This window comes from Caretta caretta, chromosome 28, assembly GCF_965140235.1.
Source record: "Caretta caretta isolate rCarCar2 chromosome 28, rCarCar1.hap1, whole genome shotgun sequence".
In the NCBI taxonomy this organism is placed as follows: domain Eukaryota; kingdom Metazoa; phylum Chordata; order Testudines; family Cheloniidae; genus Caretta; species Caretta caretta.
In genome coordinates, this window is record NC_134233.1 from 15893479 (window position 1) to 15920449 (window position 26971).

Sequence of the window (26971 nt, forward strand, 5' to 3'; positions counted from 1 at the left end):
CCCCCTTCTCCTGCCCCCCCCCGGTCTCCCCCCGCCCCCCTTCTCCTGCCCCCCCCCGGTCTCCCCCCACCCCCCTTCTCCTGCCCGCCCCGCCCGGTCTCCCCCCGCCCCCCTTCTCCTGCCGCCCCCCGGTCTCCCCCCGCCCCCCTTCTCCTGCCCCCCCCGGTCTCCCCCCGCCCGGCCCCCCCGGGGGCAGATCCCGGCGCTGCGAGAGGCCGGGTCCCCCCCCCGGACCCGGGGCAGAGTCACCGCCCGGCCCCCCCCGGGGTCGCTCCGGTACCTGGAGGCTGCAGCGCCGCAGCGGGGCGGGCGGAGCCCGGGGCGGCCCCAGGGCGGCTCCGGCGGGAGCGGGTCCCGGGCCGGGCACGGGGCGGTTAACGAAGGTCTCGCGCCGCCCCCCCCGCCCCCGCGATCTGCGCATGCCCAGAGCTCCAACGGCCCCAACCGCTCCCCGGCCCCGCGCGAGCCCAGCCCGGCTCCGCCTCCCCCCTCTGACGTCACTTCCGCTCCCGGGAGACTCAGGAACTACATCTCCCAGCCTGCCCCGGGCGCCGCTTCCGCCTCCTCCGGCCCAGGGCAGGGCGGGCCCCGGGGTCAGCCTGACCCGCCCCCGCCGGCGCCTTCCCGCGCCTCAGGCGGACTCTGGTGCCCGCGCGTCCCGCCCGCTGGGGCTCGAACCAACCGCCCCCCGGCCCCGCCCCCGGGTCCAACCGTCCTCCTAGCCCCGCCCCCGCGTCCAACCGTCCTCCTAGCCCCGCCCCCGGCTCCAACCGTCCTCGCGGCCCCGCCCCCGCGTCCAACCGCCCCCCCGGCCCCGCCCCCGGGTCCAACCGCCCCTCGGCCCCGCCCCCGGGTCCAACCGTCCTCCTAGCCCCGCCCCCGCGTCCAACCGTCCTCCTAGCCCCGCCCCCGGGTCCACCGCCCCCCCAGCCCCGCCCCCGGGTCCAACCGCTCCCCCAGCCCCGCCCCCGCGTCCAACCGTCCTCCTAGCCCCGCCCCCGGGTCCACCGCCCCCCCAGCCCCGCCCCCGCGTCCAACGGTCCTCCTAGCCCCGCCCCCGCCTCCAACCGTCTTCCCGGCCCCGCCCCCGGGTCCAAACGTCCTCCTGGCCCCGCCCCTGGGTCCAACCGCCCCTTCGGCTCCGCCCCCGCCTCCAACCGTCCTCCTAGCCCCGCCCCCGGGTCCACCGCCCCCCCAGCCCCGCCCCCCCGGCCCCGCCCACGGGTCCAACCGTCCTCCTAGCCCCGCCCCCGCGTCCAACCGTCTTCCCGGCCCCGCCCCCGGGTCCAAACGTCCTCCTGGCCCCGCCCCCGCGTCCAACCGTCCTCCTAGCCCCGCCCCCGGGTCCACCGCCCCCCCAGCCCCGCCCCCGTGTCCAACCGCCCCCCCAGCCCCGCCCCCGCGTCTAACCGTCCTCCTAGCCCCGCCCCCGCCTCCAACCGTCTTCCCGGCCCCGCCCCCGGGTCCAAACGTCCTCCTGGCCCCGCCCCTGGGTCCAACCGCCCCTTCGGCTCCGCCCCCGCCTCCAACCGTCCTCCTAGCCCCGCCCCCGGGTCCAACCGCCCCCCTCCGGCCCCGCCCCCATTCCGCGCCCCCTCAGCCCCGCCCCCGTGTCCAACCGTCCTCCTAGCCCCGCCCCCGCGTCCAACCGTCCTCGCGGCCCCTCCCCCGCGTCCAACCGTCCTATTACCCACCCCCCACCCCCAGTCCCGATTTTGGGGTCTTTCTCTTCAATAGGGTCCTATTACCCCCCCACCCCCGACCCCTGATTTGAGGGCCTTTCTCTTCTATAGGGTCCTATTACCCCCCCACCCCCACCCCGATTTTGGGGTCTTTCTCTTCTATAGGGTCCTATTACCCCCCCACTCCCCACCCCTGATTTTGGGGTCTTTCTCTTCTATAGGGTCCTATTACCCCCCCCACTCCCCACCCCTGATTTTGGGGTCTTTCTCTTCAATAGGGTCCTATTACCTCCCCACCCCCCACCCCTGATTTTGGGGTCTTTCTCTTCTATAGGTCCTATTACCCCCCCACCCCTGATTTTGGGGTCTTTCTCTTCAATAGGGTCCTATTACCCCCCCACCCCCGACCCCTGATTTGGGGGCCTTTCTCTTCTATAGGGTCCTATTACCCCCCCACCCCCACCCCGATTTTGGGGTCTTTCTCTTCTATAGGGTCCTATTACCCCCCCACTCCCCACCCCTGATTTTGGGGTCTTTCTCTTCTATAGGGTCCTATTACCCCCCCACTCCCCACCCCTGATTTTGGGGTCTTTCTCTTCTATAGGGTCCTATTACCCCCCCACTCCCCACCCCTGATTTTGGGGTCTTTCTCTTCTATAGGGTCCTATTACCCCCCCACTCCCCACCCCTGATTTTGGGGTCTTTCTCTTCTATAGGGTCCTATTACCCACCCCCTACCCCCACCCCCGCGTCCCGATTTTTCACAGTTTGATGCCTGGTCACCCTGCCCTGCCCCATCTCTCTGCGGGGATGGGGGGCGTGTGGGACTGTTCACCCTGCCCTGCCCCCTGGCTGCTGGGATGGGGGGGGGGTGGGACTGTGCCGACCCCCCTACCTGCCTCCCCCGTGACCGGCCCCCCTCCCCCGGGGACGATGGGGCTGTCAGCAGGCCGTTGCTCTTCCAGGGGCTGGTGACCGTCGAGGCGGTGGCTGTGAATGTCGCTGCGTCAGAGGGGGCCGAGCTGGAGCCCGCGCAGCCCTCTGCAGCGACATCCTGCAGGAGAGCTACGAGACCGTGACCTCGCTGGGTAAGGGATTCCCAGCCCCTCCGTTCTTATCAGGGGACATGCAGCGTCAGGGTTCACTTCGCCCCCACAATGCAACCTTAACTCTGCCCTGGACAAGAACGCACCCGTGTGCGCCTTTATTGACACCACCTACAACACTCGGCACGGCAATGAGGAATCCCTGTTCCTTCAAGTTGGACGTGCACCTCTCTTTGTGCCTCAGTCCCAGCTCTGCCCGGCTGCTCCAACAATTCCCTCCTCCTCCGTTCCGTGAAAGCTACAGCTGACAGGGTGCCCACAGCGGGAGGGTGTGCAGATAAATGCTGGTATTCAAATCTGTACAACACAAACAATGGCATGTTCTTTTCCTCATTCCTCCTCTTGATTATTCCCCAATACATTTCAAGGCCGAGAGATACTATTAGGTCATCTAGTCTGATCTCTTCTATGATACGGGTCATACAGTTTCATCTAGTTACCATTCTAATGAGCTGAATACTTCCTGTTTTGATGAAAACATCTTCCAGAAAGGCATCCTGCTTTCAAGACTTGAGGAGATGGAAAATTTGCTAATTCCCTGGGTAGATGGTTAAACTTTGCACCACCTTTACTAACCTATTCCTCGTGACATTTGCCAGCTCCAGGGTTAGGGGGTAGGGGCAGTATTAAGGTTGCATTGACGGGGCAGCATGTTAGTTTAGTTCTTCATTTCCTGGTTTTCAGAGGTTTTTACTTTCACCACTATACACATGCTGGAAGGGCATGAGGTAGCACTGGGAAACTTTAACTCTGCTCTAATGTAATTTGTGGGCATTTAATTTCCTTGATTTCTTTTTAATGGACCTTTTTTGCCACTGTAACTGTGTCTACATTTCAGCTTTTGCCAGCAAACTATGTCAGGTAGGGATGTGATTTTTTTTCACACCAATAGTTGACAGAGCAATGCTCTCAAAACTCTGAATTAGCTACCAGTCCAATATCTCCATGTAAATTTGAAAGCACTTGAAAATCGTGTTCAAAAGACAAATTTTGGTATCAAGGCAAGACTTTGAAGAGAAACTCCTGCAGAGGGTAAGAAAAATCTGCAACGCACATTGTCAGAAAGTTGTCAGTGATAGGGCTCAGACTCAAATGCATGATACAGCTCAGGTTAAATGGCCATGGCATGTCCTCTTGAACCAACCCATTCCTGTGACAGTGAATAGCTGGATCCCTTTTAGCTTTAAAAGACATTCCTCTTGTTGCACAGGTGAATGTCAATCTCTTTGGCTCATCATTTGATGATGATGTAGGGAGGAGGGTTTTAGGTTTATTAGGAACAGGGGAGCCTCTTGGGAAAGGAGGAACCTATACAGGAAGGATGGGGTCTGCCTAAACCAAAATGGAACCAGACTTCTGGCATGTAAAATTAAAAAGTTCATAAAGGGGCTATTAAACTAAGGGCTGAGGGAACGACAATAGGTGTGAAGGAACACATGGTTTGGACAGAGGCATCCCTTAGGGGAGGATCGCTGAATGGGGATTCTGTATATCCTAGTAAAGAGGAGAGGACAGAAGTTCATAAAGTAGAGGTAGTAGCTGAAGAGAAACTGTCGAATGAGAAAGAGTCCTATTCAATTCCATCGCATGAAGGCAGACAACTAAATATTGACATATGTGATAGGTTGTTTTATACAAATGCAAGAAGGCTAAATTCTCAGCTGAGTGTCCTTGAATACCTGGTTTTAAATGGGGAGATTGATTATTATCATTCCACCAAGCTCAGTACTACCTATTTTTATCAATGGGACATGGTAATATCACAATACAAAATATATAGGAATGACAGAATCGGTTGTGCTTGGGGTTTTACCCGCACAGTGTAGGGCACCCCACCTCTATCCTGCCAAGGACTGGGGGTGTGAGACACCTATCCTTACTCAGGGGGCTCAGGAAGAAACCTGGTCAATTTAAGTACCAGCCCTTTCCCATGGGGCTCAGTGCCCTACAGGTCTACAGAACCTTTTCCCAGTGAAAGAGCCTTACACAGCTGTGCTCTAAACATCTATTTATTAGCAACACACAGAGAACACAATACCAAGCAAATTTCTTACGCTCACCAATCCCAATATACAGACAGATTTCTGCCAATGGCCAGTCATGATCCACTCATCTGGGGGTTCCCAGCGCCCATGCACATCATGGTCGTGTTGTGGGTATGATGTTTTGCAGCTTGTTTTAACAGGTAGCTGCAAGCACGGACTTACTTTCCCAGTCACGAGATTACAGTGGGGGGTGTTGAAATGCCCATAGTGATTCTGGGAGACCCAGCGTACCCCTTACAGCCATGGCTCATGAAACCTTACACGGGACACCAGGAAAGCAGTAAGGAGTGGTTCAACAACAGCTGAATATGTCCAGGATGACAGTGGAATGTGCCTTTGGCAGATTAAAGGCGCCGTATGGTCATAGGCGTGTGCTGTATGTTGCATAATCTCTGTGACGCTATGGGTGAAAGGTTTGCTCGTGGGTGGAGTGCTGAGGCAGACCGCTTGGGCACTGATTTTGAGCAGCCAGATACCAGGGCTGTCAGAGGAGCCCAGAGGGGAGCTATTCGAATTAGGGAGGCTTTGAGGCAGCACTTTGACAATGACTTCCAGTAACATATATCTCTTTCCGAGTTGATTCAATATTACATACCATGTTGTTTTTCTTGGGGGCAATGGTGACATTTGGGGCCTTCGATTTCTGTAATAAAGTGATTAAAATGCTTGTGAATGTATTGGCACTTCCTGCTATCTCACTGTATAGGGAAAAAAATAAAGAGGATTTACCATTATAAAAGTTTGCTTTCATTGCACAAGAAACAGCACACACGAACGTACAGTTGCTTGGCAGGAAAGGAGGAACCAGGGAAGGCCAGACTCTCACAGCTGTGTGTAGGTCCAGCTCTCACTGTGAAAGTTGTCTGAGGGGGTAGAGTGAAGGGGAAACTGAGAAGTTACGAAAGGTGGAAAGGAATGTGTGGGCAGAGTTGGGGGGGCAGGGGAAAGAGTTCTGAATGTGTTGCAGTGAAGGTGGAGCGCTGATCTGCTGATGCTGCAGCTCTATTAAGGACTTCAGCATCTGCGTTTGCTCCTCCATTACTTTAATTATCCGCTCAGTAGTATTCTTAACAAATGCATGATTCTCTTTTCTGTCCTGCCGTTCGGCTTCCCAGCACTGCTTTTGTTTCCTTTTCTCTGCACTGGAACACTGCATGACCTCCCAGAACATGTCGTCTGTTCTGCATCTTGAGCGCTTTCTCATCTGGTGGAGAAGCTCGGCCAAGGTGCGTGGGGTGTTCCTGAAGACCACATCTGCTGAAGCACAGGGGACAATGAACAGAAGCGGGATTGTTAAATTCATGCACAGCACTGAAACATTTCTGTTAAACACAACATTAGCAACATTGCCATCACTTTCTCAGTGATCCTGGCCAGGCACACATCTCTGTGAACACCCAAAGCATTGTGAGTGTTGGCGGGGGGGAGAGCCCCACATGGGGAAAAGAGCACACACTCTTTGCAAGGGTTGTGGTGCAGCATTCGAGGGAACAAATTCTAAAATTCCCCCACAGTGGGGGAAGGAACAAAGCTGCTCTGCCACGTAATCTTTGGCAGAGGATTGCCAATTACCTCCAAGAAACTTTCTTGTCAAGAGCCCTTGCAGGCCAGACTTGGTGGGGGGAGGGAATCATAACCCCGACATGGTGGCCGATGCTGGGAAAAAGGGTCCCGCCAGCTAGAGCCTGAGGGCATGTGGCCACCGACAGAGCAAGTGGCTGACCCGTGGCATCCCTGCACCACAGCCAGGACCTGGAAAGGAGGCCTGGAACATGTGAGAGAGAGACTGTGAACTTCCCTTATGTTCCAGAGACTCCTGTTTGCGATAGCCTGTGCCTCAGAATGAGATTACGTGTTTTCCTCTAACCTTTCCCATTTTCGTTATTTTTAAAAATCGATTGCTCTTTAATAAATTGTATTTGCTTGCTTGAAGTACATGCAATAACACCATCTTGGCCACTATGGATGTAGAAGCCCTCTACACCAACATTCCACACAAAGATGGACTACAAGCCATCAAGAACAGTATCCCCGATAATGTCACGGCAAACCTGGTGGCTGAACTTTGTGACTTTGTCCTTACCCATAACAATTTTACATTTGGGGACAATGTATACCTTCAAATCAGCGGCATTGCTATGGGTACCCGCATGGCCCCACAGTATGCCAACTTTTTTATGGCTGACTTAGAACAACGCTTCCTCAGCTCTCGTCCCCTAATGCCCCTACTCTACTTGCGCTATATTGATGACATCTTCATCATCTGGACCCATGGAAAAGAAGCCCTTGAGGAATTCCACCATGATTTCAACAATTTCCATCCCACCATCAACCTCAGCCTGGTCCAGTCCACACAAGAGATCCACTTCCTGGACACTACACTGCTAATAAACGATGGTCTCATAAACACCACCCTATACCGGAAACCTACTGACCGCTATTCCTACCTACATGCCTCCAGCTTTCACCCTGACCACACCACACGATCCATTGTCTACATACAATACAACCGCATTTGCTCCAACCCCTCAGACAGAGACAAACACCTACAAGATCTCTATCAAGCATTCTTACAACTACAATACCCACCTGCGGAAGTGAAGAAACAGATTGATAGAGCCAGAAGAGTTCCCAGAAGTCACCTACTACAGGACAGGCCTAACAAAGAAAATAACAGAAAGCCACTAGCGGTCACCTTCAGCCCCCAACTAAAACCCCTCCAACGCATTATCAAGGATCTACAACCTATCCTGAAGGATGACCCAACACTCTCACAAATCTCGGGAGACAGGCCAGTCCTTGCCTACAGACAGCCCCCCAACCCGAAGCAAATACTCACCAGCAACCACATACCACACAACAGAACCACTAACCCAGGAACCTATCCTTGCAACCAAGCCCGTTGCCAACTGTGCCCACATATCTATTCAGGGGACACCATCACAGGGCCTAATAACATCAGCCACACTATCAGAGGCTCGTTCACCTGCACATCCACCAATGTGATATATGCCATCATGTGCCAGCAATGCCCCTCTGCCATGTACATTGGTCAAACTGGACAGTCTCTACGTAAAAGAATAAATGGACACAAATCAGATGTCAAGAATTGTAACATTCATAAACCAGTTGGAGAACACTTCAATCTCTCTGGTCACGCGATTACAGACATGAAAGTTGTGATATTACAACAGAAAAACTTCAAAACCAGACTCCAGCGAGAAACTGTTGAATTGGAATTCATTTGCAAATTGGATACAATTAACTTAGGCTTGAATAGAGACTGGGAGTGGCTAAGTCATTATGCAAGGTAACCTTTTTCCCCTTGTTTTTTCCTACTCCCCCCCCGCCCCAGACATTCTTGTTAAACCCTGGATTTGTGCTGGAAATGGCCCACCTTGATTATAATACACATTGTAAGGAGAGTGATCACTTTAGATAAGCTATTACCAGCAGGAGAGTGGGGTGGGGGGAGAGAAAACCTTTTGTAGTGGTAAACACCCACTAGGAAGACTAGGAAGCCTAGCCCTGGCACTCCTTTTTTAAGCACCAGGTGGGCAAGAAGAAAAGTGTGGCAGCAAGCAAAAGGGCCAAACTTTTGGGCATCAGGTGAAGCAGCGAGAATCCCAACCATCAGGTCAAACTGCAGGATTGCAGACATCGGTAGTGTTGTGAATTATACCCGATAGGTCACGCACAAGGACTGCTGCAAATTATACCTGATAGGTCATGCACAGTTTGAGTCTACGCTGAGGCACACGAACAAAGTCCACAACTTCAGAGTTCCCAAAGATACTAAGTTTATTACACTCAAGCGTGGTGTCCCCCTGCTAGTCAGGTTATACAAAGATTATATACCCTTCAGCAAAGCATGTTGCCCTCGTGCATCAGAAACAATAGACAAACCCTTTCCTTATCTACCACCTATCCCTGCTAGGTACATTCCCCGTGCTTAAACTGTTACTTCAACTCCCCACCATGGCCCTGAAGCAATGCATCAGTAACTTTTCTTATCAGGATGGGAGGCCCACATCAAAAGGCCAGGAGGCAGGGAGTTAGGAACAAACAAAGAACAGAAACCGGGAATCGAGACAGGCTGGAGACAAGGGTCGTTTTCACAGGAATGCAGTATATAAGAAACACTCCTTCTGGTACATGATGTGTTTGCTTTTAGACAATGGTGGGCCCCAAACCAAAATGGAGTCATATATGCAAACTTGTCCTTAACAGTAGCCAGGGTGGCAAGTTCTAGAGGCCCAACCCACTGCCACCATCCCGTCATGCCATCCCGACCGAAGACCTGGCTCTGGTGGGCGAGAGTCACCCAGCAGGAGGGAAAAGACTCACTCTTTCACAGCTGGAGACAGGGAAGGTGAGCACTTCAAGTGCCAGGGCTTTGCCGCAAGCAAAGAGAAGGTCCCACTGAGATTTGAATTCGGATTGCAGGATTCAGAGTCCTGACTGTTACACCATGGAACCAGCTTGTGCTGTTTTCTCTGGACATCTGTGACCCTCATGGGGCTGGCTTGCATAAGGGGATTGTTGGCCCCTTACTAAAGCTCAGTGGGGTTTTTTGGTTGGCTAGTTCCTGGTACAAAAGGAAAGGAGAAGGGTCAATGGGAAATCAGGACCCTGAGACTGACAGTCCCCAGGAGCAGTGGGAAGAGGCCAAAGCTCCAAGTTAGCCTGACTTTGTGCGGAGTCTCTGTCCTGCCCACTCAGCACTGGCCCTGGGGTCTCTCTGGCCCCTGGTGCCTGCAGCTCCTGGCCAGGGGCAGCAGAGTCTGGGACTGGGTCCAGCTGGAGAAAGTCCCCACCTCAGATGGGCACAGAAAGTGCTTCAGTGAAAGTCTGTCCCCGGACCAGCCCCACGGGGGCCGCAGCAGCACCGGTAGTGTCTCGTACCGTACAGAGCCCTGCCTCCGGGATCTGCCCCACGGCTCTTTTCCTGCCCTCCTTCCTACCAGCCCTCAGCTCCCAACCCGGGCTGCAGCTGCCGCACTCACCAGGCCAGGGACTCTCTGAGGTGGGAACTAGCCCCATCTCTGCTGCTCCTCCTGCCTCTGTGTGTCCCAGAGCTGCTGCAGGACTGACCCACACCCAGGCTCTCACTCCTATTAGCACTCGCAGGGGCCGATCCAGCTACAGGGGAGCGAGCGCCCCTAGGAGCAGGGAAGTGACCAAGTCTCCCTGCCAGAGGGTGGGGGGAGGGGAAAGAAAGGGAAAGTGAAGAGACTGAAAGGGGATAAGGAGAAATAAGTGGGGAAAGCAGTGCCCAGCTCTTTTCTCCTGCATCGCCCCTGAGTGGATTGCTCCTGTGCTCTGGGTAAATATCCCCCAGTGTCCAGGGTCTCCCAGATCCCCCTGCCTCCCAATGGAATGCACGTAGGTGTCTCCTTCCTGCCAGTCGTGATTACAAGCAGCTGCAGGTGTCACCCTTATGCCACGATTTGAGAAAGACAGCAAACCTTGGGAACATGCCTCTGTATTTACAGTCCAGTGTTACAATCCTTTCTCCAGGAGATGTTTCTTCTATACTCCTGCTGGATGGGCACAGAATGGGGCAGCAACAGGTTTGTGTCCATTTTGGTTGCTGCACATTCCTTAACTTAGAAGAGTATAAAATGAAGAAAATGGGAGATTCAATTAAAGGGAAATATACAAATACAAGTTCCAGCCCTGGTTGCTTATTGAAAGAAATGACTCGATATCCCAGTTACATGCTTTATTAACATGAACAAATAAATCCAAGAGCTCCCATCATGAAGGCTAAATGACTGTGGACACCACTCAACTAAGGGTTAAACAATGCAGTGATAAAGTTCAGGTCAAATCAGTAAGTCAATGAGTTAACGAGGATTTTGCATTGGAATCAAGTCATCAATTTAGTCAAACCATCAGATTAATACAGCAGAAAATCAACACTTATAAACCCTAAGAGAGCAACCCGAAGAAGGCAGGTGCATATTTAGTGATGCTAAAACCCCAATCAGAGATTTTTACCCAGACAGTGCAACCCAGATTTAGCTGAATATTTCAATACCGAAACCAAATTATTGTTTACATTTAGCCTACAAACCTCAAAGCTAATTAGTTTTCTTCTTAGATTTCACTATTCTGTAGCTAATACTTCTCCTTGCCCTCTCACCTCAAAACACATACAGACCTTAGAGAGACATTAGTAAAAGAAGTTCAAACAGCTCTCGCTGAACAATATCTATCTCACAGCTCAATTCCTTGCAATACTTCCATAGGTGAGGAACATGCATTCAGTCATTTCATTGGGCAGAGTTTGAAGGCTATTAAGATTTGGGGAACTACTCTTCCTAGCATATTTCCCTTTGTAGATTTCAGAGGTGTTACACACACATACCCCCCTCCCCCCAATAGAAAGGCTGGGAGGTCTCCAAGTTCACAAAAAGAAAGACAAAAAGAAACAAAACATTATTAAGATTATAAGGGGTTGGATCTCTGCACCTCTCGGTCTTTGGATTCACCTGGAGTAGGAACCGTAGCTGCAGTTTAGGAACCAGGTAATGCAATAGATGGTCCAGCACGTGGGGCTAGCAGGCTGTTCAGGTGCAGGGAGACTAGTGAAGGCTGCAGAGCCTGTTGACGTTGTGACTCATTCCCCAGAGGGGATCAGTGCTGGGATCCTGGCAATCAGTCTCTCTGAGGCTACGTCTACACGGGCAGAGTTACAGAGCTGGGAGTTACAGTGCCGCTCAGAGAGCACTGAAGGGAAACCGCTATTGTGTGTTCACACTTGCGGCACTTACAGCGGTACTTGGAGCGGTGCACTCTGGGCGGCTATCCCACTGAGCACCTCTTTCTCTTCTGCCGCTAAGAGTTGTGGGAAGGTGGGAGGGAGGTGTTTCCTGAGCCCAAAAGCGGCATTCCACTGTGGTCAGCACCTCCGTGAATGCCCCGTGATGCATTGCTTCCCATCTCAGCAATCCCTGTGCTTCCGTCCACATTTGGTGCCACCTTTCAATGATTTGTGTACTGCGCGCTCTGCAGGAATGGATCCCGAACTTACTAACACATCACGACTGGCAGTGGAGTTATTCCTTAAACTACAAAGGTAGAGGAGTTAGACATTGATATTGCCATCCGTAGTAACTACGATAAAAGATTCCTTGTGGCATTCATGGAGGTGCTGACCACAGTGGAGTGCCGCTTTTGGGCTCGGGAAACAAGCACAGAGTGGTGGGATCACATCGTGATGCACATCTGGGATGATGAGCAGTGGCTGCAGAGCTTTCGGATGAGGAAAGCCACATTCACGGGACTGTGTGATGAGCCTGCCCCAGCCCTGCAGTGCAAGGACACGAGAATGAGAGCTGCCCTGTCATCGGAGAAGCACGTGGCAATTGCACCGTGGAAGCTGGCTACTCCAGACTCCCACCAATTAGTTGCTGTCAGGGTTCCTTCCCCACTCTGAACTCTAGGGTACAGATGTGGGGACCTGCATAAAAGACCCCCTAAACTTATTTTTACCAGCTTAGGTTAAAAACTTCCCAAGGTACAAACTTTGCCTTGTCCTTCAACAGTATGCCACCACCACCAAGCGTTTTAAACAAAGAACAGGGAAAGAGACCACTGGGAGACGTCTTCCCCCTAAATATCCCCACAAGCCCTACACTCTCCCTTTCCTGGGGAGGCTTGAGAATAATATCCTAACCAATTGGTTACAAAATCATCAAAGACCCAAACCCCTGGATCTTGGAAGAATGGAAAAATCAGGCAGGTTCTTAAAAGAAGGATTTTATTTAAAAAAAATAGATAAAAATCATCTCTGTAAAATCAGGATGTAAAATACTTTTACAGGGTATTCAGATTCAAAACACAGAGGATCCCCCTCTGGGCAAAACCTGAAAGTTACAGAAAACAGGAATAAACCTCCCTCTTAACACAGGGAAAATTCACATAAAACAAAAGATAAACTAATCGCTTTGCCTGGCTTACCTATACTGATTGCAATATTGGAGACTTGGATTAGGATGGGTTGGAGAAGATGGATTTCTGTCTGGCCTCTCTCAGTCCCGAGTGAGAACAAAATGTAAACAAAGAGCACAAAACAAAAGCCTCTCCACCCTCCCACCCCCAAGATTTGAAAGTATCTTCTCCCCTTATTGGTCCTTTGGGTCAAGTGCCAGCCAGGTTAGCTGAGCTTCTTAACCCTTTACAGGTAACAGGATGTTGCCTCTGGCCAGGAGGGATTTTATAGCACTGTATACAGAAAGGTGGTTACCTTTCCCTTCATATTTATGACAGTTGCTAACCAGTTTTGGAGTCAGAAAGTTGACCATTGGATGCATATTGACGAGTGTGCAGGGCAATTAATTGCATCCTGCTCTGAAAGATTGAGGCTCTGGGCAACGTGCATGACATTGTGGATGACTCTGCACAAATATGATTCCCTACCTCCATAGGGGGATAGATGGCATGCATATTCCAATTCTGGCACCTAACTACCTGGCCACCAAGTACATTAATCACAAGGGGTATTTTTGTATGGTTCTCCAGGCACTTGTGGATGACTGTGGGTGTTTCACGGACATTAACGCAGACTGATCTGGAAAGGGGCAAGACACACGTATCTTTCAGGACACTGGCCTATTCAGGAAGCTGAAAGCAGGGACTTTCTTCCCAGACCAGAAGATCACTGTAGGGGAAGTTGAAATACCCATTGTGATCCTGGGAGACCCTGCTTACCCCTTAATGCTGTGGGGAGAGACAGCATTGTAGAAAGGGCCTTATAATCATTCCTGTGCCCACATTTTCCACAAGCTGTGTTCATTATGGAAGATATCTTGCTGCTGAGGGTGAGCAGGGAATCAAGGGAGGATCTTCTCCAAGACTGCGGCGTCCACCCTGGCCCTGAAGTAGCTCGCCTGTGTGAAGCAATTGTCTCCCCCACTCCTCCCCAGTGAAGGCAGTGTTGCACGGGAAAGTTACCCTGATGGGGGAAGAGACAAAGCAGTTCTGCCAAAAAAGCTGTGGCAATGGGTTGCCCAGTATCTTCAGGAGAGATTCATGGAGATCTCTGGGGCAGATTCCAGTGAAGCGAGGGAGTCAATAATCACCCTGTTCCGCCGCTCAGACTAGGCATATGCTGGTACACACATCATACAGACACAAGCCTGCTTTCTGCAACCCTCCTGCCCCGAAGAACTCACTTCAGTGGATTCCCAAAATCGAAGTCACTTACCAGGGGCCTCCTCTCCTGTTTGCACTTCACCAAGCTCCAACAGCTGTGACTGGCTAGCTTCCTCCGGGATAGAGAAGAACTCCTTTCTGCATGCATCTCTGACCCCTGACTCATCATCTGCCTCTGGGTCTCCCTCCACCTCCTCATCCAAGATTTCCTCCTCCTGGCTCAGTCCACTCTCAACTGGCAAGTGAGCCACCGAAGTATTCACACTGGACTTCGCATTGGAGGTGGGGTCACCACAAAGTATCACATCCAGCTCTTTGTAGAACTGGGAGGTCATGGGTGCAGCACCAGAGTGGTGGTTTGCCTCCCGCGCCATGGAGTAGGCCTTCCACAGCTCCTTCACTTTCACCCTGGATTGCAGTGTGTCCCAGTGATGGCCCCTTTCTCTCATGCATCGTGAAATCTGTCCATACATACCATAATTCCTATGGCTGGAGCACAGCTGGAAGGGGACAGCCTCCTCTCCCTAAATGCTGATGAGGTCCAGCAGCTCAACATTGCTTCAAGATGGGGATCGCCTGATGCGTGGAGCAGGCGTGGTCATCTGGAAAGATGCACTGAGACCACTGCATGCGTCACTGAGCCAACAGGAAGGGGATTTTCAAAATTCCCAAGGAATTTAAGGTGTGGGGTTCACAGTTGGTCACCTGCGGTCAGTGCAGTAGAGTTCAAACCGATGACCAGAGAGGCGAGAACAGGCATTGTGGGACACCTCCTGGAGGCCAATCGCAGCGCTGTGATCGACCCGGGTGTCTACACTTGCACCACGATGCTGTAGCCTTTGCACAGAAAGGTCTAGGCCTCTCATTGGGGTGGTATTTTTACAGCACTGCAACTTCACAGTTTCTGCTCACTAAGTGGCTTGGCCATGTGTACACCTCGGGACTTACACCGCAGAAAGCTGCTTTACTGCGCAGAAACTTGCCAGTGTAGACAAGGCCCTAGATAGCTTACATAAGAACGCAAGACTGGCCATACTGGGTCAGACCAATGATCCATCTAGCCCAGCGTGCTGCATGAGAGTGACCAGTGCCAGATGCGTCGGAGGGAACGAACAGAACAGGCTTGTTAACCTGCAAGGTGAAGGTCTGTCACCCTTACCTTTAACATTATTAAATTGTTGATTCCTACTTATCCTATCTTACCACACTTCCCCGGAGGTCTCTGGACAAATCAGGTGTGAACCACTCCTTTGATACAGACGTGTCCCAATCCAACTGAATTGAGGCAGACTTTGGGCCAATTTCAGTTTGGAAAAGGCCTGTTTCACCCAGCAGGTTCCTCAAAGTATCTGTTGCTGTGAACCACATGTAGTGTGAATGTGTGAACCCCAAAGATATCAAACATAAAAGACACACAAGGCCAGCTTTGGGGAGGTTTCCAAAGTCAGGCCTGAGGGTTTAACAGTTGTGCTCAACACCTATAAAAATAACTCGTTGAAAAATTTAAATTAAATTAAAAAAATGAAACAAAAAAAAAATCCACCCCCCAGAAAAGCTCCCATCACACGCCCATCACCATTGTAGATTTCGACATCTCCTGCCTGATGTGACATCTTTGCTTTGCAAACAAGAGCCCTGGGGAACTCTGTGGCTGTTACCCTCTAACTCGGTAAAAGGCTCCACATCTTGCCTCAAGTAATTTTCTTCTTCAGGGAAGATTTATTTTAAAATGTATTATAATAAATTCCATTTTAAATAGAAATAATTACAGTCTATACTGGGACTCTATTCTCATACATACTATTTCTCTCACATATTCCCCCACTCTAATTCCTTTGGAGTGAGGTTTTAATTTCAGGATTAGCCATCATTTCCTATGTAGTAGAAGGGGGCAGGGAGAGAACAAGAAGGAAAATTGAATTATATTGTAACTCTGAAAGTTATCACATGATCAGCTTCTTCCATTACACTAAATTACTTCATGTTTAATTTCATTGTCGCTGGTAACAACTTATTCACCAATTACAAAATATAAACAGATAGGGCAGTGTTCTCTTAATACCCATTTCCACCCAGTCAGCTTTGTGTGAAGTCACATTCTACAATAACCTAGGAGCCTTCCATTTCTGTGAGTTCATTTCTCCCTGGGTCTTCTCCCATGAGTGTGGGTGGAAGGGGTCTCACACTACGCAGGAAGATCGCATCATGAGAAAAACCACCAGTGCTCTATTTTCACACTTTCTAATCTTTCAAAGTAGCAGCAGGAGAAGAAGTGATACAAATGCATTAGACTTAACAGCAAAACTAAGATTCTGGACTTAGCATTCATGTATCCTGCAGTCTGAACTGGGAATCCGATACATTCCCTCATTGGCTACCATCATTTGCCCAGCATGGAAGTGCTTCTTGTCCAACAAGGCAGCCAGATTGGGACCAATAAGCATGGAATGGCTCTGAAGGAATCAGCTGTTTCTTTCTGTGCTTCATGAAACTTTGGATCCAAATGGTAAAAGACAGCTGTGCCCAGTGTAATCATGGCATCCTGTAGGAGTGTGATCAGTGCCACTTAACTAGGGAGCAGCGTTCTAAAAATAGTTTACCTGGGCCACAGGTCACCATAGCGTCCATCTCTGGGGTGAAAATCAACCACTAGCACGTGCAATTTCTACCTGAGTTCCTGTCAAATCCTTGACCTTCCTTGGAGTAATTTTACACTTCTCTGGTGCAGAATTCTTCACCAACCACACAACATATCAGTAGCGATAGTGAGTTATAACTCCCCAAAATATGTCCTTTTATTCCTTTAATCTGGTGGCACAGACTTAAATTAGGGACTAAATTCAGGTGCTGCTTAGAATCCCTGTAAGACACCAAATGTCAGGTATCTATTAACAATAGGTGTCTTTCTGCAGGTATATCCCATTCAACATGGATTTCATTTTCTACACGTTTGCAGGATCTCCCAGGGGTGAGCTGAACAGAAACGTCACTTCCATTTTTCCCATCCCGACCTAGATAGGGATTGCATTTCCCAAATAATAGGCAACATGCATCTGATTAGGAAGGAGATATCTTCAGGAGCGACCTCCTGCAGGACCTGGGCCACAACTGCTTTAGGAGCCAAGTGCATGGGTATTTTGCTTAGTTACAAGTTATTTTTACTAGGGAATCCTCTTCCCAGCCCTTTAGAAAAAAAATTAACTTAAGCAATTGAACAACGGGGGGGATTGGGATGGTGATGGGGAATAAGGGAATCCCTCTGACTGACCCTATCTTCTTCTGTTGTTACAGAGGGGAAATGACATTTTCCCCTATCCCTGCCCTGTTCCTTTTTTATTATTTTATATATATATTATATTTTCTTTATTATAGTTCAATATATTTTAAGGGAGGAAAAAAAAATCTGCTCTCCAACACAACCTGAAGCAACATCAGAGCAACTGGGAATGAAATCATTTGTTCCCGAAGGGGGAACTTGATGACTAACAATTGCTTTGAAATGGGGGAACAGTATAACTGTGATGCTCAGGGTTTGTTTAGACTAGGAAAAGTGATGGAGTTTAGGTCAGGTCAAGGGGAAAGCTAATGCCAAACACTGCACCTGAGCTGCATCTGCTCTACCACTAGAATTGTCCTTTTACACCAAGATCACACACTTGAGGAGCCAAAGCCATGTACAGACCTAGTGGATGTAAGGCACGGGTAGTTTTTGACTCAGTGAAGCTTGTTGGGATCAAACCTCTCTCCCCATCTGGGAGCTGTTGAATGTTCCTGGCTGGAGGGACACACATTCCTATGACTCAAAAGGAAAGCAGTTGAAAAGATCACAGGACTGACCCCAAAGAAGGGTGAGCTGCAAAAGGCAGATGCAGGCAACTGATCTCAGGGAGCTGACAGACCACAGTGAAGATGGTGCACAGATCACTATGTGAGAATTAGCAAATGTGATTTAAAAAAAAAATCTTTGCCCAGCCCTAATCAAGGCATTTCTTACAGTTCTCTCTCACGTGGATTTTCTGATGTCTAATAAGGTATGAGCTGTTTTTGAAGCTTTTCCCACACTCAGAGCATATGTAGGGCCTCTCTCCTGTGTGGATTCGCGGATGTGTGATGAGGGTTGAGCTCTGAATGAAGCATTTCCCACGCTCAGAGCATCCATAAGGTTTCTCATGCATGTGGATTCTCCGATGTGTAATCAGGTCAGAGCTCCGACTGAAGCTTTTCCCACACTCAGAGCATATGTAGGGCCTCTCTCTTGTGTGGATTCGTTGATGTATGATGAGGGTTGAGCTCTGAATGAAGCATTTCCCACACTCAGAGCATCCATAAGGTTTCTCACCCGTGTGAATTCTCTGGTGTATAATTAGCTTAGAGCTCCGACTGAAGGTTTTCCCACACTCAGAGCACGTGTAGGGTGTCTCTCCTGTTTGGATTCGACGATGTCTGCTAAACTGTGGTTGCTGACTAAAGCTTTTCCCACACTCAGAGTATGTGAAGGGCGTCTCTCCTGTGTGCTTTTTAAAATGTAAGATAAGGTGCGAGTGCTGACTGAAGCTTTTCCCACACTCAGAGCATGTGTAGGGCTTCTCTCCTGTGTGGATTCTACGATGTCTGATAAGGTTTGAGCTCTGATTGAAGCTTTTCCCGCAGTCAGAGCATGTGTAGGGCGTCTCTCCTGTGTGGATTCTCTCATGTGTGATAAGGTTTGAGCTCCGATTGAAGCTTTTCCCACACTCAGAGCATGTGTAGGGTTTCTCTCCAGTGTGGGTTCTCCAATGTGTAATAAGGGTTGAGCGCTGACTAAAGCTTTTCCCACACTCAGAGCACATGTAGGGTTTCTCTCCAGTGTGGGTTCTCCAATGTGTGAGAAGGTCTGAGCTCCGGTTTAAGCTTTTCCCACATTCATGGCAAGTGTAGTGTCTCTCTTCCAAGTTGATTCTCTCACATGTAATAAGGGCTGAGTGGCTACTCAAGTTTTCCTCTGGCCTCTGCCGAGCCTCACAGGCTTTTGCTTTTTCTGGGAGTGCACAACTCCCGGAAACATTCCCGTTCGATCTTCCTGATAACATCCCATGGGGTTCTACTTGCTCAGCATCTTCCTGCTGGGGTGTCTCCTCCTCATTCTCACTCACCATCCCGTCACTTGAAAGGAGACAGAGAGAATCCAGACCTAAGTCACTCCCTGCACCGGAAAGAAAGGAAATCTCAGACAGAGGAACGGAAAAAGAGATGAACAAACCAAAATATGTGTGGGAGAGATCAAACCTATCACGAGCTGATTTTCCCCAAACCCTTTCCTAGAGGAGAGAAGAAGGGATCAGTTTTGGTCTGCATCTCACCAGAACACTCAGGGGAAAGCGAGATCGGGGAGGGACCTGCTGCCAGTCGGCAGTCAGAATAGGTGGGAGGCCATGAGTGACATCTGCCATAATGATTCCATTCTGCAGGGAACTATCCTGAAGTTGGAGAGCTCACAAGGTCTTTGTAGGGCATCCCATATGTTTCCTGCATTCCCAAACAGTTTTTGAGTTGGTTTAACCAATTCCTCACCTGTGCAGGCAGCTGTCAGGAGCACTTCTTTCTCAGAGCCCTGGAGGTCTGGGACCCAGGGCTCTTCCCCTTGTTCCAGCTGCGAGATCACATCAGGTTTGGGAACTGGAAACCCTACTCCAGGGAAAGAAAACAAGGGAGGTCAGTGGAATTTGTGGGATACCTGTCGCAAAGAATATTCCATGGTTTTAATCCCAACTTATTTTTAAGCAGTAACATTCCAAGGCCATCTTCTTTGGCTCAAAGTGGCAGGATAGTTATTATTCTAAATCCTTAGTGCCTAAGGAGCGACTAACAGTGGGTCCCCATTGTTCTAGGCAAAGTACAAATAGAGAATAGTAGATGGCCCATGGCCTGAAGAATTTACCATCTAAATAGACAAGACAGACACAGAAGGGGGAAGGGGTAGAACCTACTGTTAGAATATAGGTATTCAGGACTGCCTGTAAAGCTTATACTTTAAGAACTTAGGTGTATTTTTATCACTTAGCTACTGAAAAGGGGTATAAAAACAAAGAATCAAAATCACAGTCCACCTGTGTGTGGGCATTCTCTCACGAGGATAGTCTTAGGCCTTATTATTAGGCTAAGGCCTTTGGCTAAGCAGCAGGAGCAGCCATAAGCTGGGAAGCATAGGGTCACATCCTCATATCCCAAACCAGTCACACTGACATAAGGTGGTACTGGGCTGTTAGGAAGACGATCCTGTCCGGATAGTGCCCATCACCACCAGATAAAGAAACAGATCTTAAGATGGTTAAAGAAAACGTAGTTTGATAGCATCCTGTCTGGCAAGAAATCACTTATCAATGGTTGTGGTTGTGAAACCCTCATTTCTGTATTGTTTTATCTTTATGGCCACCACTTTTACCTTGTTAATCAGTCTGGTTCTCAAATTGTTTCTGTCTCCTATATAATTAATTTTGTCAGGTGTACGTTAATTAGGGTAATGGGATATAATTGGTTAGAGATTTGTGTTACAACATGTTCAGATTGGTTAGTTAAATTTCAGTACAATGCTTGGTTAAGGTATAGCTGAGAATATTACTGTATAAACCTGTGAGCTCTGCCAGCAGGTCCAGCTGAACGACACTCCTCTTCAGAGACTGTTCCTCATTAATGCTTCAATGCACCTCATAAGGCACACTGTCATGGATCTGTGCAATGCCTGGGCTTTTAAACAGCCCTTCGGAAGCCTCTGGCTTCAACACTCCTATTTCAACCTGTGAGCTCTCCCAGCAGGTCCAGCTGAACGACACTCCTCTTCAGAGACTGTTCCTTAGTCAATGCACAGAGCAAGTTTGTGCTGTGACACTGGGCAGACTTTTAAAACACAGCAGGGTTTATTAGTCAACTGAAACACAGCACTGGAAAGCCCTTAGATTAGGACAGGGAAGCGAAGAAGACAATATAATCCATACTGGCCAATGCCCTTGAGCCATGCTGCTGAAGAAAACAGTTTGGTTTCTTTTCACTGTGCCTGTCCATTAGTCTTCGCTCCGGCAGAGCTCCCTGTGTCTCCGTGCCCAGTTCTTCCTGCTCCCAAAAACATAACGAGTCCATGTATGCTTCACTCAGCCAAGCAGAGATCCTCCCATGGACAGGTGACAATTATTCCCTTGTCTCTGTCGGGTATTCCATTGATGTAGGTTGGTCCCAGCCAGTCCTTAATGACCCATTCATATCACCCCATGACAGCTACATGACAAAAAACCTCATGTCTCCTGCTCTTTATAAGCATAGCAATACCAATCACAGAGGGAAACTGAGGTGTGTATTGGCATCATACATATATCACCAAAATACCCATCTCTATCACACACACACACACACAGCTCACTGCCCTTGGAGAGAAAGCAAAGCACAGGAGCTGGAGGTTAGTCCAGTGAACACAGTGGAGGACAAGCTGCAATCCCCAAACCCTGGTCAAAAAGGAGAGGCATGTGGGTCCCGACCCATAGAGATGGGCTGGCTAGAGGCCTGATACCTGAGGGGGCATTCCTTGAGCCGACCATGGAGGCGGGTCAAAGGCTTAGCTACTCCAGAACTGTGACATCGCAAAAGCACATTCTGGGGAATGAGGAAATCTAGTGACTCAGGTGTAATGGGAGGGAGAATGAAACTCTCCCAGTGTGTGGAGAAGGCTGGGGAATTAAACACAAAATTTTGGGAGCAACAGCCTCTAATTCTTCCAGAAAAGGAGAATGTAAGAAACAAGAACTGGGCAGTGCAACCTCAGGAGGACCAGGCTCAAAAATCCAAGGAGCCTGGAGGGAAGACAGCTTGTGGCTGCTGCAGATGGGGAGAGGGGGGAAAAGACTTTCCAAACTCTCACTCCTGTTGACCCCGACCTGATTTTATGATCTATGACGTAGTCTCTTGTCTTGTGGGCAATTTTATACTCGCTAGAGGTAAAATGTCATGATCAGAGTATTGCTTATTAGCTTGGAACATGGGTGGAGGGGCAAGGAGGTGAACAGAAATAAATGGGTTATTAAGGGCAGGGACTACACTACAGCCGAGATCAAAGTTCGGAGATCGATCCACCGATGGTCGATGTAGAGGGTCTAGTAAAGACCCACCAAAACATCTGCAGAACGCTCTCCAGTCGACCCCTGTACTCTACCCCTGACGAGAAGAGTAAGGTAAGTAGACCCTGCGGCAACTCGACCTAAGATACATCGACTGCAGCTACATTATTCAGGGAGCTGGAGTTGCACAGTGTAGGTCTACTTACCGTGGAAGTGTAGACATAGCGTAAGCTTGCAACAGTTAAGGGCCTTATATTAGGCTGAGGCTTTGTGGGAGTAGTTATGCTGAAGTCTGGGATTTACCTGAACAGGCGTAAGGAGAGAACCCGAGGTCAGATATTTTGCACCCTCGTTTTGAGAGACTAACGAGTAACCACAAACAGGTGCAATACACCACAGGATTCTGAAAGAAGGAAGTTTGGGGCGGGCTTTCACAATTAGGTTGCTATGCAGTGTCTCAGCAGTTGTACCCCATTCATATAAATAACTGTGAGTCGCCATGGACAAGGGCAAGCTGTACCCCAAGACGTAATCTTATGGGTGTAAAAATGGTTCAGGCTACACTGCCACCCTGTGACATCACCAACAAAGTGCCCATTTGTGCCTGGGTAGCGGCCCTGCCATGGGAGGGAGGAGTGCAGCAAGGACTGGGGATCGGTGGCCAGGGTCTCTGTGCGTAGACATGGGGAGGGGGGTAATGAGTGGGAGAGGGAGGTCAAGAGTTAAAATAATAGTATTTGGGGGGGAAATGTATAATGAAGTGAAACTGAACAGAAATAAAACTGGAGTGTAGGCTCTAAAGCAACAAGGCTTGGGTAGGGATTCGGGGTTAAAGGTCTGGGATCCCCCACAGCTCTAGATCCCTAAAAATTTCCTCCCTCCCACTGACCCACCCAGCCCACTGCCTGAGTGCTATTCCTCCACACTCCCCTCCCCTTCTTCCCATTACTCTCAGCCGACACCACTTCCCGGCACCGTGGGAGCTTCTTATGTTCCCTCCTTGTCTCTCACTACCTCATCCCTCCCTGCTGCTTCTGAGCTCTTACCCTGCACACACCCTCCCCACGTCCTGGAACCCCAGAATTATCTACTCCCCTGCTTCTCCTCCCCTCCCACAGCTCTGTTCTCCCTTCACCCGTGGGGTCCTGAAGGGCAAGATTATTCACTCTCCTATCAAAAGAGGAGCTCATCTGACAGTCACACAAGCCATCCATGAGTCATACACCTATTTACTCAATTTAGAATTCTACAGGTGACATATTTTCCTCTTAAAATGAGGAAAATGCATGAAAGCTACAGTTATTAATGTAGTTATTAATGTATCCAATAAGGATACATTAAATGCAATTTTAAAATGACTGACAGCACCAAAAAGCACATGTCCAAAAATTATACTAGTGGGTGAGAGATAAGGCAAAAAAAGGGGGGGCAAGGAAACTTCTCAAAACTTCTGTGATGAATAAACGTGTAAAGTTATTACAACTCAGGTTCTTTAGAGACCCCACAGCTTCTAATAACCGAAGGCACAGGACTCCGTACCCAGAAAGGCCACCGTCTCATAGTTGTCCTGCATGACATCTCTGTAGAGGGTTCTCTGAATGGGGTCCAGCAGAGCCCCCTCTTCCCTGGTGAAATACACAGCCACTTCCTCGAAACTCACCGGCCCCTGAAAGAGCAAGAGTCCAACACTCAGTATCTGCTGTCCCAGTCACAACCCCACTAGTCACAGAACAGCACCACCAGGTAAATGGAAGCTACGGGAGGCACACGTTAACAGAGTCCCAGCCCAACTTGCTTAGAGCAGCCAGGAGGCATCAGAGGGTAGAAAGAAAGACATTTCTGTTTCCCAGCTGGCAGACAGAGGCAGGGTCTTCACATTTATCACATAGCTACTAGCCAGAGCTTGATAGAGGAGATGGGGCTGTCTCTGGACCCTGCTGGTGACTCCCTGGTAGGAATCCCAACACTCTCCAAATAAAATATATGGAAGAAAGGGGAAGTCAAGTGTAAAGAATAAAAGTTAGAAGGTCAGAATTGTAGAAAATTGGTAAGTGAAGCTATCAGAAAACAATGATCAATCAATGAAAATAAGAAGGAAGTTTTTAGAAGTATATTAAGTACAAAATTAATCCTAACAATAGTAGTGGTAAATGACTAGACAGAAATGGCAGAATTATCAAAAATAATGCAGAAGAGGTAAAAGCGTTCAATAAATATTTCTGTCCTGGATTTGGAGAAAAACAGATGATCTACTAATATCATAAGATGTTGATACAAACATGACACATGCACACAAATAGGAAAATCATATTCAGCAAATCATAACAATTTCCCCATAGGATTTTTCCCCGCTAATGGATATTTTAGGTTCTCCCACACTGTGAAGCACAGAGTGATCTTATTCCAGTACAGGCCTAGCCCCCTCCCACCAGGGTGTAACCCTCTGAGACAGGGCGAAACCCTCCCAGTAACAGAATCTTTCGATTCTACTTATAAAGTTTGCGATGATACCAAGCTGGGAGAGGTTACAAGTGCTTTGGAGGATAGAATTAAAATTCAAATTGATCTGGACAAACTGGAGAAATCGTCTGAAGTATATAGGATGAAATTCAATAAGGAAAAATCCGAAGTACTTCACTTAGGAAGGAACAATCAGTTGCACACATACAAAATGGGAGATGACTGCCTAGGAAGGAGTACTGTGGAAAGAGAACTGGGGGTCATAGTGGATCACAAGCTAAATTGTTCTTCTTCACCTCTGAGGATAAGACAAGAAGCAATGGGCTTAAATTGCAGAAAGGACGGTTTTGGTTGGACATTAGGAAAAACTTCCTAACTGTCAGAGTGGTTAAGCACTGGAATAAATTGCTTTGGGAGGTTGTGGAATCTCCATCATTGGGGATTTTTAAGAGCAGGCTGCACAAACACCTCTCAGGGACGGTGAGATAATACTTAGTCCTGCCTTGGGTGAAGGGGACTGGACCTGAGCAACCTCTGGAGATCCCTTCCAGTTTTATGATTCTGTAAACCAAAGGCCAGAGAAAAGCAGAATCAAAGGAGTCTCTTTGGGGGATCCTCCCTGTCATTGTCCCCAAGGCAGCTGTCTCAGGTTTACAAAGTCGTTTGATGCTCCAGCCTTTATGCAGTCTCTCCTGGGAGTGCCCCCTTTCATGGGCTGGGCTTAGTTTTAAAGCTTTTGGAAAACATGACCCCACGGGCTGTGAGACAGGACCTTCTTGCCTCAGCACACCTTGTTTCTTTCTGTGGTTCCCCAGTGAGTCCAAATGAGTAGATCCTCCTGATAGAGACTGTGAACATCAGAATGGCCCACCGAGGGAGACCAATGGTCCATCTAGATCTGTGGCCAATGCCAGGTTCATCAGAGGGAATGAACAGAACAGGGAATCATCAACTGATCCATCCCCTGTCACCCATTCCCAGCTTCTGGCAAACAGAGGCTAGAGACACCAACCCTGCCCATCCTGCCTGTGACACTGACAGATGAGGTGTTAGCTTTTGAAAAAGCTCCCAAGTCTTAACTGAACATGGACAAACGCAGAGCTGGAATCAGTCTGGCTCACCTGTGTAACTACTGTTAAAACAGGGATGAGAATTATAAGAATGTGTTTAGTGTTTAGACTTTATTGAACGCTTGTGAGTTGCTGCCTGGGTTAATATCTGACTAGCTGCATTGTGAGCCTCTGTGGCTCTGTAAATCACCAGACAGGAGAGAGACTTTACCTCGGTGAAGGGCTGATTGCCAACAGAATGCGTTACACCCTGCCTGGCAGGAAAGGTCCATCAACACCAGACTATTATGGAATATTAAAGATGACAAAAGACTGTTGTTGTGCTCTTGACTTCCCATTAGCTGAGTTCCCAGAAGCAAATCGCACATGGCAGGAAGGGGATAAAAAACCCCCTACAGAAGGAACTGATGATGTGTATGCTGCTTGGACTCTGGGGGGCAAAGTTTCTAGGCATAAGCAAGAGATCCCCAGCTCCTTAGCCTGGGTTAGTCCTAAAGAATATGTAGAGCTTGCTTATTAGAGAAGCTTCTATTACCTTTTGAAATTTAAGACTAACTCATCTGCTTTAACTTTGTAAACAACTCTCGTTTTCTTTTAAATAAATCTAAATACAGGTTATTACAGGACTGGCTACAAATGTTGTCTTTGTTGTGAGTTCGAAGATTCTGTTCACCAAAGGAAGTGACTGATCCTTTGGGACTGGCAGTAACATGAACATTGCTGTGATTCGTGGCGTAAGGTAGTGGTTCTCAACCAGGGGTCGGGGGCCCACTGGGGGCTGTCAAGCAAGCCTGTATTAGAAACTAGCAGGTTTCAGGGGGCTGTCAAGCAAGCCTGTATTAGACTCGCTGAGGCCCAGGGCAGAAAGCTGAAATCCCAGCGCATGAGGCTGAAGTCCAGGGCCCTGAGCCCCACCACCAGGGGCTGAACCAAAAGCCTAAGAAATGTAGCTTTGTGGGGGCCCCTGTGGCATGGGGCCCCAGGCAGTTGCCCTGCTTGCTACCCCATAATGCCAGCCCTGGCTTTTCTATGCAGAAAACCAGTTATTGTGGCCCACGTGGGCCGTGGAGTTTTTATAGCATGTTGGGGGGGCCTCAGAAAGAAAAAGGTGGAGAACCCCTGGTGTAAGGGACCATCCGTCACAAAGGTGAGCTCACCTACATGGTGAGATCTACGGGATGACCCAAGGGGACTGTCTGTGATTCCATGTTAATGCTGTTACAGTGCCTGAAGCCTTTACACCGGATACTTGGCTGGTGAAATCTACATATCGACCTCACAATCAATTTGGGGTTTGTTCCCTGCTTCTTACCAGTCTGCCTGAGGCTGGTGCTCATGCTCTCGGGTCACTGAAGACAGCGTTAC

The 26971-nt window shown here is 49.3% G+C and overlaps 2 protein-coding genes across 6 annotated transcripts in view; both read right to left on the reverse strand.

The window, feature by feature from the left end:
• LOC125628627 (uncharacterized) overlaps positions 1–26971 on the reverse strand; it is a 53766-nt gene that overhangs the window by 22017 nt on the left and 4778 nt on the right. For 2 of the 5 annotated variants that reach the window (XM_075123944.1, XM_075123942.1), the window contains exon 1: positions 281–436. In XM_075123944.1, coding sequence (XP_074980045.1) covers positions 281–421 — 141 coding nt within the window. In that variant the 5' untranslated portion in view covers positions 422–436. Of the gene's footprint in view, positions 1–280; positions 437–23615; positions 23743–26971 lie in introns of those variants that run through there. The other 3 variants (XM_075123943.1, XM_075123946.1, XM_075123947.1) reach the window with 3 other exon arrangements.
• LOC125628610 (uncharacterized) overlaps positions 15960–26971 on the reverse strand; it is a 49480-nt gene continuing 38468 nt past the window's right edge. Inside the window, exon 6 of the mRNA XM_075123914.1 lies at positions 15960–18926. Coding sequence (XP_074980015.1) covers positions 17970–18926 — 957 coding nt within the window. The 3' untranslated portion in view covers positions 15960–17969. The remainder of the gene's footprint in view (positions 18927–26971) is intronic.